Source organism: Mercenaria mercenaria, chromosome 2 (assembly GCF_021730395.1).
Source record: "Mercenaria mercenaria strain notata chromosome 2, MADL_Memer_1, whole genome shotgun sequence".
In the NCBI taxonomy this organism is placed as follows: domain Eukaryota; kingdom Metazoa; phylum Mollusca; class Bivalvia; order Venerida; family Veneridae; genus Mercenaria; species Mercenaria mercenaria.
In genome coordinates, this window is record NC_069362.1 from 62811003 (window position 1) to 62829600 (window position 18598).

Consider the following 18598-nt stretch of genomic DNA (forward strand, 5'->3'; position numbering starts at 1 on the left):
CTGCGTGATCACAAAAGCTCACCTTGTCACTTTATGCGACGATGCTCCTGAGTGGGCCCCGCATATTAACGAAAGAAGTTTATAAAGTAAACTTATAGTAAACATACTATGTACAAGTTCTCTCGGTATGTTTTAACTGCTTGTTGACTGCTGTCTAAAATGCAGACCAGGGCCTCTGAGTGATTAAGGTCACTGACTTCGTATCGCCTGCCCTTTACCAATACGGGTTTGAAACCTCCCCAGGAGTGAAGAATTCTTTATGCTAGGAAGTCATCTAGCAGGCTTATGGAAGTTTGGTGGTTGTACCCAGGCGGCCATCCATGCCATGAGCGTCTGGGGGTTTCCTCCCATAAAAGCCAGAAAAGTCGCTATATGGCCTAAACTATGTTGGTGCTATTCAAAATAGGTACAAATTACAAACCAGTGCCTGCATGGAAGGTGGTTGTAGAGACAGTGGTCAAACTGTTATCACCAGGATTCCAAATACAAGACTAATGCTCCACCCTAGTTTATAATTTTTGCTGAAGTGTTACTTGAGGAAACAGTCTAGTCAGATTTTAATCGTTTTCGCCTAAATAGGTAGTTATTATGTCTGAATAATCAGTAGGGGAACTATTTAATAATCGATGATTGAGGGATAACACGTTTAACATCAGTATGGGTTTATCAATTTTCATTTTTGATCTAATCAGTGGGGGAATATAAATCAACACAGTCCCCTGGGCAACTTCTTTTAATCTTTTTCAAAAATAAAATTCTACCTTGGTATCAAAATGTTCAAGAATAACTGAGCCTTTATTTTGATACTGAACCAACACTTGCTGCCAAAGTTTTAATGTCCAATATTATTTTCTTTCCATACTTCCTTGATGTGACCGCTGAAGATCAAGTACAGAATTTTTCGCTTGAATTACCATCTCTTACACTAGACAGGCCTGGGATTTTTCAGGACTGGTTCTGATTTCAGGCTTTTGACTGCCAGAATTTCCCTATACAGTGTAACTTCTGAAAACCGGAAACCTTTGAAAACCGCATGAAACTCAAGGTCTCGTTTTTTTCTGTTCTTATTTCTATATATTTTTAACTTCTGAAAACCGAAACTTTCGAATTCTGAAAACCGGACGATTTTTGAAGCACCGTTTATATTTTAACACTAAAACTTGACTTTCGAAAACCGAACAGCAAAATATTTGCTGGATTAAAAGTGTCACCTGATAATCCAAAAACGCTGTCAACATGTTCTTTTAACGGCACACATTTATTTTGACACGCTATATAATCACAATGATCATTTTATGCAAAAGTAAGGAAGTAATCAGCGATAACTTTCATTTGTATTCAATGAAAACGTGATGAATTAAAAATCTTACGTGTTAAAAACTTTCTTAATGTTTGAGAGAAAAAAAGATAGGTGTTTTAATTTAGTTACATTGATTAAACTGTGCATTATCAACATTAATTAAAATTTAATGTTGACGAACTCGGGACTCCCGAGAAAATGTTTGCGTAAATGCTATTATTAAAGATGTGTTGTTTCTTTTTATATTTGTTATTTATGTATTTATTGTCCTTAATGTTTGTAATTAATTAATTAATTGATTAATTTCTTTATATGAAATTGTAAAATTAAAAAGGATAATAATCTCCTTCATCCTACGTGTAAGAAAACATAACTCTTGTGCACCACATCTACTTTGCCTACAAACTTTCAAACTTCTCAATTCCGGAAACCAAACTTTTAGGCCGGTCCGGAGGTCGTACGGTTTTCGGAAGTTACACTGTATAACTGTATTGAAAGTAGGGATTTCAGGCTTGAAAATGTACATTTTCAGGCTTTTGATTTTTGACTGAATCCCAAGCCTAACTAGAATTGCCCATTAACGGATAGAATCATCAATGATTATAATTATTATTTACAAAGTTTGCACATTAAACTATATATCACTATGTATCTATATGTGTCGAGTGTAACATTCCTGTCTGTAGACTATGTAACTGTCCCATACTTTGTTGTATTTGGCAGTATGACTGGAAACTGGTCTGCATGGCACTGAGGGTACTGCATAACTCCGATATCATAGCGTCCTAAAATCAATTCAATATACTTTTATAATATACATTCAAACACAATTTCGATTTTTATTACAGTCATAGTTGCAATGAAAATGTTTCAAATAGAACTAATGCCGAGAGATATTTTGATCTAATATTGAAATGCTCAACTTTCCCATTTCTTCGCCAATTTTGAAAATTCTTTTAGTTCTAAATGATTTTGGAAAACCAAGAAGACAGAACTGGTGCTAAAAGAATACTGCCTTGCCATTTAACTTTATTTAATTTTAACCAACATGACGGCAGACTACCAATTTTAGCATTAATAGGTATAGTTTACTTACAAGTCTTCCATCCTTGAGTGAGAGCGACTTTGCCCAGACAATATTCTCTAGGTTTGTTGTGAGATCTGCTAGAAGTGGAGTTATCTGTGGGAACACTTCACAAGCAAATCTGTGCAAGCAAAATGAAAGACAATAAGAAAGTGTAGGTACCAAAAGATTATCCATTTCGAAATAAAAGATAGACAGAAAGTGCACCTGAAATTCCAATTCCAAGGGGGGATCATTTATGAAATATCTGTGCAAGAGTTATGGCCCTTAAGCCATATGATGTGGGTGATGATGAGGAATAACCATTTTAAATTTTAGGCAAATCCATCAAGAGAAGGTGTGGATACTGAACAGACGCAAATGCCTGGTCGAATAGGACAGCTCTCCATATACTTCGTACACTCGAGCTAAAAAGTAGTTTCAGACTTAACATACAGGTAAGACATAACAAAATAGACAAAATCTACAATAATTATTGAAACCCTTCCAAAAAACTTGGATGCAAATTACTTAAGTCTAAATAATAGGAAATTAAAGATGGCATGAAAATGAAATAAACTATCTGTATAAGGCCTAACTAGAAATGTGTCCATGGGACACAGATGCCCCCAGTACATAACAAAGGACACAGATCAACTTTGGGAAAACAATATGTTGCTTTTAAAAAAAATGCAAAAAATAACCATATATAATGTACATATAAACACATATGCTTTCTTCAGATTTTTAGGTACCTGTCCATCACTGCATACATTAAAATGAAAATTTTTTCCATGGTCAGGGGCCATAACTCCTACAATACTGAATGAATCCGGACGCGAAACCCCAGGTGCACAACTGCACATGCTGACCAACATCCCTGTAAACTTTGGTAACTCTAAGTCAAATACTTTTGGAGCTACGCGATACACAACATTAAAATGACCAATTTTTAACTAAGGTAGGGGCCATAACTCCAACATGATTGAATGAATCCGGACGCGAAACCCCAGGTGCACAACTGCACATGCTGATCAACATTCCTGTAAACTTTGGTGACTCTAGGTCAAATACTGTCCGAGCTACGCGCGACACAACATTCTCGGAAAGACGGACAGACAAGGGCAAATCTATATGCCCACCCGCCAAAGTGGGGGCATAAAAAAAAATTAGGGTAGTTAGGTCGGAAAAAAATTTTGGGGGGGATTTTTTTTTTATTAAGGGGGACTTTTAGGAAATTATTTTTGTGTCAAAAAATTATTACAAATAAGGAGGTTAGGCCTTTAGAGCATCAGTAAGTTGATTTCTAACATCAATGACCATGTGTAAAGCATAGAAAGTGCAGTTTTGCAACTTTTTGTTAAAAAGTTGAAAAAAATATTCTCCAATGCCATAAAAACATTTTGGGTCGGGCCAAAAATTTAGGGTAGGTCGGGATACCGGAAACAAACACTTTTTTTTAACGCCTAAACCAAATTAATACAGCAAGGACTTACTTGTGGTACTGAGCTTCAAGTTTAAGGTAGTCTCCCTGGAATGGCTGCTGTAAACGCTGTATCAGCTGATCTTTGCTCTCTATCACACTTTCAATATGACTGTTTAAACTTTTTATCTTTGCTATCCTCTTCTCTGCAACAAAAACGAAAACATCTTAACAGATCTATGCAAGACCTCACTTAAAAGAAAGTCTATCGCATAACAATTTTAAAGAATTTCAAGGTGGTTTTTTAGCTCATCTGATTTTTTGAAAAAAAATGATGAGTTATTGTCATCACTTGAGCGGTTGCCGGCGTCGGCGTCGGCGTCTTCGTCGGCGTTGCCTGGTTAAGTTTTATGTTTAGGTCAGCTTTTCTCCTAACTATCAAAGCTATTACTTTGAAACTTGGAATACTTGTTCACCATCATAAGCTGACCCTGTATAGCAAGAAACATACGGTAACTCCATCTTGCTTTTTGCAAGATTTATGGCCCCTTTTGTACTTAGAAAATATCAGATTTCTTGGTTAAGTTTTATGTTTAGGTCAACTTTTCTCCTAAACTATTAAAGCTTTTGCTTTGAAACTTGGAATACTTGTTCACCATCATAAGCAGACCCTGTACATCAAGAAACATAACTCCATCTTGCTTTTTGCAAGAATTATTGCCCCTTTTGGACTTAGAAAATCAGTTTTCTTGGTTAAGTTTTATGTTTACCGTAGGTCAGCTTTTATCCTAAACTATCAAAGCTATTCCTTTAAAACTTGCAACACTTGTTCACCATCATAAGCTGACCCTGTACAGCAAGAAACATAACTCCATCCTGCTTTTTGCAAGATTTATGGCCCCTTTTGGACAGAAAATATCAGATTTCTTGGTTAAGTTTTATGTTTAGGTCAACTTTTTCTCTTAAACTATCAAAGCTATTGCTTTAAAACTTGCAACACTTGTTCACCATCATAAGCTGACCCTGTACAGCAAGCAACATAACTCCATCCTGCTTTTTGCAATAATTATTGCCCCTTTTGGACTTAAAAAAATCATTTTCTTGGTTGAATATTATGTTTAAGTCAACTTTTCTCATAAACTATCAAAGCTATTGCTTTAAAACTTGCAACAGTTTTTCACCATCGTAAGTGGACACTGTACATCAAGAAACATAACTCTATCCTGCTTTTTGCAAGAGTGATGGCCCTTTTTAGACTTAGAAAATCATGGGTAGGACAATATTTCTATTATACAAAAAAAATCAGATGAGCGTCAGCACCCGCACGGCGGTGCTCTTGTTTTAAATTAATTTTCAGCTCATCTGATTTTTTGAAAAAAAAAAAATGATGAGTTATTGTCATCACTTGAGCGGTTGTCGGCGTCGGCGTTGCCTGGTTAAGTTTTATGTTTAGGTCAGCTTTTCTCCTAAACTATCAAAGCTATTGCTTTGAAACTTGGAATACTTGTTCACCATCATAAGCTGACCCTGTATAGCAAGAAAAATAACTCCATCTTGCTTTTTGCAAGATTTATGGCCCCTTTTGTACTTAGAAAATATCAGATTTCTTGGTTAAGTTTTATGTTTAGGTCAACTTTTCTCCTAAACTATCAAAGCTATTGCTTTGAAACTTGGAATACTTGTTCACCATCATAAGCAGACCCTGTACATCAAGAAACATAACTCCATCCTGCTTTTTGCAAGATTTATTGCCCCTTTTGGACTTAGAAAATCAGTTTTCTTGGTTAAGTTTTATGTTTAGGTCAGCTTTTATCCTAAACTATCAAAGCTATTCCTTTAAAACTTGCAACACTTGTTCACCATCATAAGTTGACCCTGTACAGCAAGAAACATAACTCCATCCTGCTTTTTGCAAGATTTATGGCCCCTTTTGGACTTAGAAAATATCAGATTTCTTGGTTAAGTTTTATGTTTAGGTCAACATTTTCTCTTAAACTATCAAAGCTATTGCTTTGAAACTTGCAACTCTTGTTGACCATCATAAGCTGACCCTGTACAGCAAGCAACATAACTCCATCCTGCTTTTTACAATAATTATTGCCCCTTTTGGACTTAGAAAATCATTTTCTTCGTTGAGTATTATGTTTAAGTCAACTTTTCTCATAAACTATCAAAGCTATTGCTTTAAAACTTGCAACAGTTTTTCACCATCATAAGTGGACACTGAACATTAAGAAACATAACTCTATCCTGCTTTTTGCAAGAATGATGGCCCTTTTAAGACTTAGAAAATCATGGGTAGGACAATATTTCTATTACACAAAATCAAAGGCCTGAATGGCCTGAGTCGGCTAATGATTGATGTACTGACAGTATAGTCTACCAGTTTCAGTTTGTTTTTAGTTTTTTTCTTAAAATTTCATAACACAGCTCGATATTTACCCAAAATATTATATCCGGATACCATTACACTTTTCTCCAGTTTGAACAATATATTTTACAAATTGTGATGATACGAAGACATTTAGCAGCAATTGGCAGTATCTGACATTGAAGTTTACGGTTAAATTACCTCTTATTTAAATCTTTTCATAAAAAAGTTGTTTCGTTTCGCCAAACATAGACGATCTACTTTCGATTTCAAAAACTACAAGAAAATACAATTTAATGTTTCGCCGATTTGTTTATTTCTTGAAAAATAAGAATTAATATCATTTTTAATATCAGTAGTAACTAAACAAACCAGTAACAGCTTCTTCTTCTGATAATTTATCTGTTTACTGACTGCAAAATTCAACCCACGCAAAGTTTATAGAAATCATACGATGCGTGTTTACGTTCAATGTGGGAGAATTAAGGCTGATCGGCTATGTTACCTAACGCATCCAGACGATTCAGATTTTGTTTTTAAAAAGCATTGTGTGCGTTACTGTAATTTTATATACGTTTTTATACGCTTAGAAATTATTAGACATGCGTATTTGCATTATTTCTATACGTAATTTACGCTCATACGCATCTTATCTGGAGCCCTGCTGGAACTATTTTTTGTCTTTCGCTGGATGTTACCCAAGCTTTGTAAGCCTGCGCAATTCTTAAAATGCACATTTATGCTTAATGAGTTACATTCGAGAATTGCACAATTACAAGTCATAAATATGACAGATTACATCATATATTGGTCATAGCAAAGGGAATTGACACAACTTAACTTCATTCATGCAGTGAACTGTTTGAAATTTGAGAAATCTAATGGAACTACATCCCTTCACATGTTATTTGGTCCATTTAGAGAATCGTTGGATAGCAAGGACTCGTCAAAAGGCTTTCAGCCTTTAGCCGACTCGAAAAATCAGATGAGCGTCAGCACCCGCAAGGCGGTGCTCTTGTTACATATATAATTAAATTCTGTGAAAAAAAATTAAGTTGCTGCATTACCAAATCAGAACAGGAATCTAGCACTCCTTTGGTTCATATAAAACAGCAAGTAAGCCATTGTAGATCTATCAAAACTTTGGGGTAAACAGTATTTACTGGGATTGCAATTAATCCAGTCATACTGTCAATGATACATGATTTCAAGTGACATAAGTACCATTTTAACCTACCAAGAATGTCTAAATGGGTTATATCTCTTGTTTCCTTATCTTGCATACGACACTGGATCTCAAAATTTATCTGAAATTTAGAGAGAAAAAAAAGACCTACAAATCTATTTTCCACTTCCCAATCATGCAAGTGTCATATACATTTTGATATAAACATAAAATTCTGCAACATCCAATCACATGATATAAGGAATTTTCATTGGTTGTACTTGTAGGTGCAGATGGGAATATCCAGCCTGGAAGTAACTGTTAATAGTTTATGCTGTAAAGAAGCTCTAGCAAGTTACTGCATAAACAGATTCCTGACATGCAGATATTTCAATCTGCATCTGCTTCCAATTCTATGATGCAAACCATATTATACAAATGATAAAATAAAAGAAAATGAACAACTTTCTTTACAGCACCATATTTGAACAAAGTACAGGAGATGCTATGTTAGTAAAACGAATGACATCATGACATCTCACATGTGGACAAGTTTCAGTTAAGCTTTATTACTGTAGCGTAACTTTATGTTGTTCTTGTGTAATAGCTTTTTGAATCAGGATCTTAACTATAAAGAACAAAGTGCAACTATCGCGACATTTAATATTTATCCTGTTTTACATAAAAAGTAAAACTTAACCCACAAATCTTCTCATAGTAAGTAATGTCATTTAAAGCACGAGTCATCTTACACCCAGTGAAGTAAGATGGAGTTTTCCAGCACAGGTGAAAACACTGGAAACTCCAGTCTATGCAATAATTTAAAAATCTTCCCTAAAACCATGGAAGGGTTACAATCAAAAACTAAAAACTAACCTTGTTCAGTTCTGCCTTTGCCTTACTCATCTTTTTTAACACCTGTATGAGTTTAATTGATGGCAGCTGACTATGGGCTTCATCATCCAGTTTCTCATCTTCATACTCACTTCTCTGTTAAATATTAAAACAAAAAAAAGAAATTCATTACTTTCTATAAATCAGCCACTACTTAAACAAGTAATGTTTTAGATTACTTCTGTTAAAGTAATTTCCACTCTGAGGTATATTTGAATACTGTAAAATCATTTAATTTCGTGGGCATGAAATTTGTGGTTTTGGTCAAAATGGCAATTTCGTGGGGATATGAATTCGTGGATTTCAATTTTTGAACATAAAATGAAAGGGAATTTTACTTGTTCGTTGGGATTAAATTTCGTGGATTCACTCAACCTTCGGGGTTTTGTCCTTCTTGTAAACAAGAGATCACAGAGTGATCTTGGCGCCTACCATTGAGCCATTTTTGATTGTTCCAAATTTCAAGACTAGCACAAGATCAATTTCAGGGTCAAAGTTCATTTCGGTATACAAAACTATGCATGTGCTTTAAATTTGGAGGCTGCAGCTTGAGAAATGTTAAAGTAGGTACTAGATAAAAATCAATGTCAAATTTCAATTCAGAACACAAAAATATGCACGTGATCTAAATTTGAAGCCTGTAGCTTGGGAAATGTGAAAGTAGGCCACTAGGTCAATCTCAAGATCAAAGTTCATTTAGGTACACAAAACTACGAATGTGGTCCAAATTTGAAGGCTGTAACTTGAGAAATGTGAAAGTAGGTCACTAGGTCAAAATCAAGGTCAAATTTCACTTCGGAACAAAAAACTATGCATATGGTCCAAATTTGAAGCCTGTACCTTGAGAAATGTGAAACTAGGTCACTAGGTCAATGTCAAGGTCAAAGTTTTTTTTCGGTACACATAACTATGCATGTGGTCCAAATTTGAAGGCTGTAGCTTGAGAAATGTGAAAGTAGGTCACTAGGTCAAAATCAAGGTCAAATTTCATTTCGGAACACAAAACTATGCATGTGGTCCAAATTTGAAGCCTGTACCTTCAAAAATGTGAAAGAAGGTCACTAGGTCAATGTCAAGGTCAAAGTTTTCTCCAGTGCACAAAACTATGCATGTGGTCCAAATTTGACGGCTGTAGCTACAGAAATGTGAAAGTAGGTCACCAGGTCAAAATCAAGGTCAACTCATGTCAATGTTCATCTTGCCACACAAAACTATACATGTGGTCCAAATTTGAATGTTGTAGGTTATTGACAAGATTTTAAAAGCTTTTCCCTATATAAGTCTATATGAACCATGTGACCCCTAGGGGCGGTGCCATATTTGACCCTAGGGGGATAATTTGAACAAACTTGGTAGAGAACCACTAGATGATGCTACATAACAAATATCAAAGCCCTAGGCCCTGTGGTTTTGGACATGAGGTTTTTCGAAGTTTTTCCCCATACAAGTCTACATAAACCATGTGACCCAGGGGTGGGACCATATTTGACCCCAGGGATATAATCTGAATCATCTTGGTAGAGGATAACTAGATGAGGCTTCATACCAAATATCAATGCCCTACTAAGGCTCTGTGGTTTCGGACAAAGTTTTCAAAATTTTTCCCTATATAATCTATGTAAATTATAAAAATAAACAAAGGGCCATAACTCACTCAACTAGAGCTATCACTAAAGGTGATGAATGTACCGCCCACATGCACTGACACAGTACATTGCAATTTGACACACACACGATTGCATAATTATGTGGACTGTATGTATATAGACCGTATGTATACAGTATAGTAACAAAAAACAAAGTCCCATAACTATGCAGAATATTTATCTAAAAGAACGTAACATGCACCATGCACAACTAGGGTTGGTACTGATCACCTGGGTGAAGTTTAATTAAATTGTGTGCAAGGGTTCGGAAGATTAGGCACGCACAAGATTGCATATGCAGACTGTATGTACATAGTATGTTAACAAGACACAAAGTCCCGTAACTCTGCAATTTTTGTCGTTAAAACAACCTAACATGCCCCACAAGTACTGTTGTTACTGATCACTTGTGTGAAGTTTCATTATATTGTGTCAAGGGGATGAGGAGAGATGGTGCGCACAAGATTGTGTCTATGTATATAGTATAGTAACAAAAAACAAAGTCCCGTAACTCTGCATTTTTTTTTTCTGAAAGAACCTCTGTGATTTTTTCCTTCTTTATAAAGTTCCCCTAAAAGGACTTTTTCCCAATTGAAAAATGCAATCTTTTTTCCCAATTATCATCCAAAAATTCCCCAAATGACCAAATTAAGTTTGCATTTTGATGATTGCAGAAGGAAAACTTAGTTACATTGACATTCACCATGATTTAACCATTCAAACAGTTTGTTTGATGATATTTACTTGGAATTAAAGGAAGAAGCATTCTAAATGATGTTATTAATTAACTATAAAAATTCCCAATCTGAGTAAAAAACCCACTATTTTTCCCAACTTATCCGGTACCGGACCTTTTCCCAAAAGGTCAAAAAAATCACTGAACCTAACATGCCCCATACACAACTACTGTTCTTACTGATCACTTGTGTGAAGTTTCATTAAATTGTGTCAAGGGGATAAGGAGAGATGGTGCGCACAAGATTGTGTCTATGTATATAGTATAGTAACAAAAAACAAAATACCGTAACTCTGCAAAAAATTTTTCTGAAAGAACCTAACATGCCACATGCACAACTACTGTTGTTACTGATCACTTGTGTGAAGGTTCATTAAACTGTGTCAAAGGGATGAGGAGAGATGGTGCGCATAAGATTGTGTCCACGGACAGACAGACAACCTGAAACCAGTATACCCCCCATTACAACTTTGTTGTCGGGGGGTACAATAATTGTTGAACCAGTCTGACTTTCAGGGGGACACAACTAGGGTACCAATACATCATTCTGACAAAGTTTGGTCAAAATCCCCCCAGTAGTTTCTGAGGAGATGCGATAACGAGAAATTGTTAATTGACAGACGAACGGAATGACGGACGGACGGACCACGGACGCAGAGTGATTTGAATAGCCAACCATCTTATGATGGTGGGTTAAAAACATGAAGGGGTTTTTGTCCTTGTTAAATTTAGCGAAGGGGATTTTGTCCTCTTTGTAAAAACGATGAAGGGGGTTTTGTCCGCCTATGCAAAAATGAGCGAAGTGGGTTTTGTCCGCAGGGGATTTTGTCCTACACTCGGTAAAATGAGCTGATTATTTATAACACTATCTGTGACTACACATGACTGATTTCTCCAGTACACAATAGAATGCATGCTAGGCATACAGTTACACTTACAGGAAGACACTTCCTATCTATCTTCCGTTAACGTCAAACCCCTTGCGGGAACGTAGACATTTTGCGCATCAAAATCAAAAAGAGAAAGAATATAGTGATAAAAATTTTTAGTGGAAGAAACTAAAAATAACTTTGGTGATGTAAAAAGGTTAAAACTTGAGTTTGCAGGATAACTAGGGTGAGGCATGTTCAAGGCTGCAAACTGCAGCACTGAACTGCTCTAGGGTAGGGAGGTAAGCGACACTGGGGAGAAGGTGGTTCCAATGGTACACTGTTCTCGGAAAATAGGAAAACTTGTAATAGTCAGTGGTTGCAGTAATTAACCTATAACTTAGGGAATGGCCATAGCGGACACATCGGGTCATTGGGGTCAGGTAATCTATGATTGGAACAGCAACCAGATCATGATGAATCTTATAGATGAGTAATAACCTAGAATCTATACGCCTTAAATCCAGTCGACGAAGGTTTAGGGAGTGTAACATATTTGTTACACTGGAAGTACGGCCGTAGTCGGTCTTGATCCAATGGGCGGCTCTCCTTTGGACACTTTCAATTTGGTCAATTTGAATTTGGGTGTGGGGCGACCATACCTTGGAGGCATATTCGAGCTGGGGTCGGACTAGAGTCTGGTAAGCAATGGGTTGGGATTTGACCTTAATGTTTCTTCGTAAAAACCCTAGGGTTTGGTTAGCTTTCTTGGTTGGCCTGTTTATCTGATTGTCCCATGATAGGTCATTTGAGATATCCACGCCTAGGTATTTAGCTGAGCTGACCGATTCAAGTTGGACTCCATGTAGGTAATACTGGGTAAGGACAGGATGTTTCCTTCTAGTGGCATGGATCACTTGACACTTGGAGGGGTTGAACTCCATATCCCACTCCAACTCCCACTTTTCTAGAAATTTTAGGTCATTTTGGAGAGTGACAAATTGGTCTGCAGATGACAAGGTTAAATATATATTGCCGTGTCATCTGCAAATGGACAGACTTTGGAACTGACGTTTTGTTGGAGGTAATTTATGTGAGCTAGGAAGAGCAGGGGACCAAGTACAGACCCCTGCGGGACACCTGACGATACTGGGATGGCATCAGAGGTAGTGCCATTTAGGACTACTAATTGGATCCTATTATCTAAGAAGCCTTTGACCCATCTTAGTGTGTTACCTCTGACTCCATATTCCCTATGTATACAGGTGATAAGATTTGTACATGAATATTTTTTATACTGAAATAATTATACGGGAAAACCGAAGGTTTTTCCGTCTATAGATAATGTGTACGTGTATATGTCAAAGTAAACCTATATACCGTTCAACTTGGGAATATGATCTATACCTTCACCGTTTTCGTTGTTGCTGTTTTTACCCACGATTCCTGGAACTGCTGCCGTGCAGTTTGCGCAATAAATAATTTTCAGGACGATATTTGATAAAATAAAATTGCTTATGAACGTTCCGGCGCCGCATTATCAAAACAAATCATTCTATCGAGTTGAAAATTTGCGGTATTCCCGGATTCAGAAATGTGTATTAGAGAGATAAATTGACAGCAAAGGCATGATCGTTGAGGCGCATGGCACCAAGTGTAGGTATGTACCAAAGAGGGTATACTGAACAGTTTTAAAAATAAGTATGTATGTAATTGGTGGCTTACTGGTACTGAAGATAAACCCGGACAGATGATAAAGTCGACCACCTTGGAATTATTTGATTGCAATTGGTTATTTATATAATTGAACACACCATCTAATAGCAACCACTTACAACACCAACTGGTGTAAACAAAAACAAAATTGTAATATTCTGTATAAATAAATGACCTACATTTATCTGTATAATAAAATATTTATCCAAAATTACTGGGGAAGAGGGTGTTTTTTTCGCATGCTCACTGTCAACAAATAAAGGCCTGCCATTGGGTCACTTTTCATTATTTGATCCAGAATGACTGTTGCAGCATTTTTGGGAAAGTTTCAATATAATACTATGAGGAAAATTTTATAAATGACAAAGTGGTCGAATTTATCAACGTTCTTACAGTCCCGATTTTACATACTCTTTTCAGGCCCTCACTTCATGTGAGTTTGCTTACTAAATACAAATCTGAATTATGTAAATTTTTCAGCAAAATTTAATGTTTTAAGCATTATTTTGATACAAACCATTGATAAAAATTTGCAGAAATAAAAAAGTTACACGTAAAAAATCCCTCATTTTCTGTCCAGGTTTATCATCAGTACCAGTATGGGTGCATTTTGGGACTAGATTCTGTGCACCCAAATATCACTATTATGATAAGACTTTAACTCACAGGGGCGTCGGAAGTGGGGCCGCAGGGGCCGCGGCCCCAATAATTTGCCCAAAAACGATTTTTTGTAAACAATACACGCTCTCCAGAGCAATGTGTTACCGTGGTGACGGTGACACGATCGGGGGGTGTTAATTGGAGTCATACACACGTGTCCGTGATTGGACTTAATTACGCATGAACAAATCAGCATGTTTTTAATTGGCATGTCTTTAGTTAATGGTACGTTTAAGCTTTGCCCGCCGCAAAGATCTAAGGTATTAATTTTTAAAATTCAGAAAAATAATTATCATGTTTTTGTTTAATGAAAGAGGTAAATGTTAAGATTTATCACACCGCTAAGATGTAAGGAATTAATTACATAAATTGCTTTTACTCGAAAAATTATTGTTCAGTACATTAAATACAAAAAAAAAAAAAAAAAAAAACATACATGCATTCTTTGTATTGCGTTACACATTATTAATTCTGATAAGTGTTTATTAAACTTTATTTTGCTTATAGTCATGTAAATAGTAAGAAAATACTGGAGACTTGAGATGCGATTCAGTACCCCTAAAATGCACCAGATCTCGCCATTTATGATCCTGTTTTTTAAAAATTTTCTGGGGAATATCCCCATACACCCCTTACGGGAGGGGGTATCCGCCTCTCGTACCTACACCCTCGCGGCCCCAATATCAAATACCTTCCGACGCCCCTGACTCATGAACACTTTTTTCCATTGTCTGTCTAGTCCTGACACATTTGAAGAAATGATTAGTTCTACGTTCATTTAAACAAACATTTTAAAACATTTTCCTTTGTTAATTTTTACAACAAGAGCAAAACCATCAGGCTTACTGTCAAAACTGAAAGCCAAAATGAAAATATCAGAAAGAACAATTTATGCAGAAAAAATAAAGAATCCGTACGACTAGGTTTTCCCGTCAGATAGGCAGCGCCTAATTTCAAATTAGCTGTTTGCTAACAGCTGGAAGAGCCTGATGATAGCCCTGTAAATCATTAACTTAAATGACCTTTAAAAAATGTGGCCAACAACAAGTCGGTTCTTGAATCAGAGGAAATTCATAAAACACAATTCACAAACCACATCCTCACATTTGCAACGTGACCAGTCCTCTCTCCTAGGAGAAGGGCTTTCTTAAGAGCTGTCAAAGATTTATCTTGATTAGCCCATGGGTTTCCAGAATCGGGCAAATGCGACAATTGTGTTTCCATGTTTATTTTTTTCAAAGTTGGTGCCGAAATCACAAAATCCTCCAATATGAAGAGTACTTGCTTGTACTTACTAGGCGCATTCGGCATACAAACCCGTGTAACTCTGACTAGATCACCCGAGTTCATCTGAGTGACACGAATAACACCTGTTGTCCGAACGCTTTATATCGAGTAACTGAAAATGATGGAGAACGTTACCTATATGCTAACAGTTCAAAAGCTTCTGAGCTGTAACAATAATAAAGAATGATTGCTACTTTTGACACATAATGACTTCATTTTTCAAAATAAGCAGCTGATCAGACGAGACAGTATCCATCGTATCAGAAATTCTTTTGAATTAGTGGACTACATGTTTATGATTTATGTAGTGATGTTAGTTGATTGCGTTGTATCTTACATAATGTTTGCATTTTCAATGAAAATGAAATAAATGATTTTTTGTGAAGAACCTAATGCTAGATATGTTTGATTACCATAATGAGGACAGACAGTCTGGTATCGTTGTTAGAGATGAACTGGTACGACTTTTGTCAGAGTGAAAAATCAGGCTGGATTATTATCAATCAACTATCAAGTAACACTTGGAAAAAAATGTTCAGCCCATAATGTTTAATAGACTAGAATTTTCTATTTTATGTTAATTTATACGTTAAATCATTTCTGAAGCAAGAGCTACAACTTATGTAAATCCTCTAATGTCTACACATGACTCTACTATCCCGACCCATTTCAAATTAAAAGGGTGCTTGGATTAATTATTTCTTTTTTTTTTTAATTTTTGTGACTGAAATTCATTTAAAGAAACAGTGGAGACCCTGATCACATGTTCTGTTTTGCGGTGTTCAATCTGCAATGTTTGCCAAGACCCATTTAAAGGACACTGGGCATAATGAATGTAGGACGTTTTGGCTAGCGGACGTTTTAGCCCGCACGTTTTGGCCTAGGATCTTTCGGCCTAGGATGTTTTGGCCAGGCATTTTTTGAGAGTAGGACGTTTTGGCCTAAAATAAATTGTGGTTTCATATCGTGCAAAATATGGTTTGGAGATTATTCTAAAGAATGTTATAGTAAAAGTGAACAAATTAAACTGATAATATTTTAATAATGACTCTGGACGGTAACCATTGCCACGCAGGTGTGAGAGAATCCATTTTCCACATTTAAGCTGAATGCCATGAACAGGTGCTGATACATTTACCATTTTCAACTACATGTACTTGTGTATATCTTGACAGGTGGTCGAATCCATAACCTTTAGCCAGGGACGTTGATATCACTTAGCCATGTCCATTGAAGAAATATGTTATGAAAATGAATAAGCTCAACTCTGCTGTCTCTATTCCCCCATGCTAACGATTGTTTTTGTTTTTTTTTTTTTGGATTGAAAATGTCTTTGTTTAAAGTGACATAACTGAATTCACCATGCTCACAAATAGCACATTACAAACAGTATGTTTTTTTTTCAAACCTTGTACGTAGTACAGCCATGAAATGTGCTTAATGCTAGTGTGACTTTTAAAAGACCAAGTACCAGTTCTTTATGTTGCTCAACTGGGTTCAACACCATTTCCAACAATCTTATTGCCATGACCTTTGGATTGGCAGTACAGAGCATCAACTACTGAGCTAACTAGACAACAGTACCATTTGTATCTGTAGAAAGGTTTGTTGGCAAGTAGGGAGGTTGAATGTTTTACTTACAACTTCAACATCAGTGTCTGGCTACTTTTGTGGATTACTAGTATTTGTCCTCATCACTCATTATGTGTTCGTAAGCCTAAATGTTTTTCTCAAAGTTGTACCTTGTGAACCTAGAAAGAAAACGCTTGTAAAGCTTTAAGAATCAGATCGAGAACCCTCGAAATATGCTTGACATGGATGTTGCTGTAAGAAGCAGATTTCCCAATCTCTATCATATCCAGCAGTATTTACAGATGGAGGCATGAATGCCAAAAGAGCATTTCAAAATTACTCTGCATTTAGAAGAAATTAAAAGGTTTTAAAAGAACAATGACAGCACGCTCTACTATTCGAAGGCAATTGTCAATATGAATGATTTTCGGTTTTAGAACTGAAATACTGTTTCAATGATTATTTGACTTGATTCTATGATCTCGCTTTAAAACCCTGAATAGATATAAGAAGTTTTCAACCCAGTACCGCCCTTAGTTTTGACAAGAGCAACTTGATGGTAAAATTTTAACCGTCATTTTCTTACTACAAAAAAGGGACCTAACTTTGCCAAAATTAAAGTAAGTTTTTTGCTTTACAACCGTGAAAACATGTGGGAAATGTTAACCCAATGCCCCCATTAGTTTTGGAGATAGCAACTTGCATGCAAACACAACAATATCTATGCAAAAGAAAGAGGGTATAACTTGACCAAAATTAAGGTTATTGGAATTGATGCTTTGACCTTCCTTTACATCACCCAATTGCTTTGACCTTCCTTTACATCACTGGAGACATATATGGAAGTTTCAATCCAATATATGCATTAGTTTCTGAGATAGTAATTTGCATGCAAAACTTTAATAAACAGCTTTTTCTAAGTTTAAACAGTGTGGCCTAACTTGGGGAAAGTTCAAGTAAGAGTTATGGAAGTTGATGTCATATCCTTTACAACATGGAAGACGTGTGTGAAGTTTCAACCGAGTATCTGCATTAGTTTAAAAAAATAACTTTCATGCAAAACTTTAACCCCCAAAAGGGGTCTGACTCATGTAAGAGTTATGAGGATTGTGATATGTTGATATGACCTTATATCTTACAGACCCGAAGAAATATGTGAACCAAACATCTGCATTAGTTTGGATATACTAACTTGCATGTAAAACTTAAAACTGCATTTTCTAAGTGCAAAAGGGGCATAATTTTGTCATAATACATATTAGAGAAATGGGGCTTGATCATCTGCGGTTAGTTAATGACCTTGAAAAAGTAAAAATAGGTTTCAAAGCAATATGTCTATTTATAATAAATAAGACCCATAATTTACAGTAGATTCGGTCAAGAATTATCTAACTTGATTATTCTGTTAGATCTGATAAGTGGAAAGACCTGTTTGAAGTTTCAATTCAATATCATCTCTAGTTATTGAGCCTTGATAGTAATTGCAGCCAAAATTTTACTAGGCTACCAACGACGCCATGTTTAAAGTGCTAATGCATTCGGATACGCTCACCCGCCTTCCCCAGCTTCAGGAGGTGGGTAGAATTCGGGTGACACAACTACCATCGCCCGGGTTACACGAGTTATACTCGAGTAATACCCAGGGTGACTCGGGTTAGCTCGAGTATGTATGCCGAACGCGCCCACTCTTACTTCCCATGACGGACGTAGTACCAGTCATTCAATCAATACCATTCAGATATGTTTAGTTGTTTCCATTGGCTCATGTAAATCGGTATGACTTTAGGTGGCAGGGGAGCGGTTTCGTAGTTTGGCCCCTGTGATTTTCTGTATAAACAGGACAGGGTAGATATAAAGGCATATCTATCTTACTGGTTATTTATCATTATTAATTCT

At 36.3% G+C, this 18598-nt stretch overlaps 1 protein-coding gene across 1 annotated transcript; it reads right to left on the reverse strand.

Moving 5' to 3' along the window:
- Positions 1-717: 717 nt before the first annotated feature.
- LOC123562791 (uncharacterized) lies at positions 718-15121 on the reverse strand. The gene is made up of 6 exons (XM_045355384.2): positions 14948-15121; positions 8199-8312; positions 7395-7464; positions 3860-3992; positions 2397-2505; positions 718-2085 (listed from the first exon to the last, which is right to left on the reverse strand). Exons 1-6 carry the CDS (start codon positions 15065-15067, stop codon positions 1945-1947), a joined length of 687 nt encoding a protein of 228 aa, XP_045211319.1. The 5' UTR covers positions 15068-15121; the 3' UTR covers positions 718-1944.
- Positions 15122-18598: the final 3477 nt, after the last annotated feature.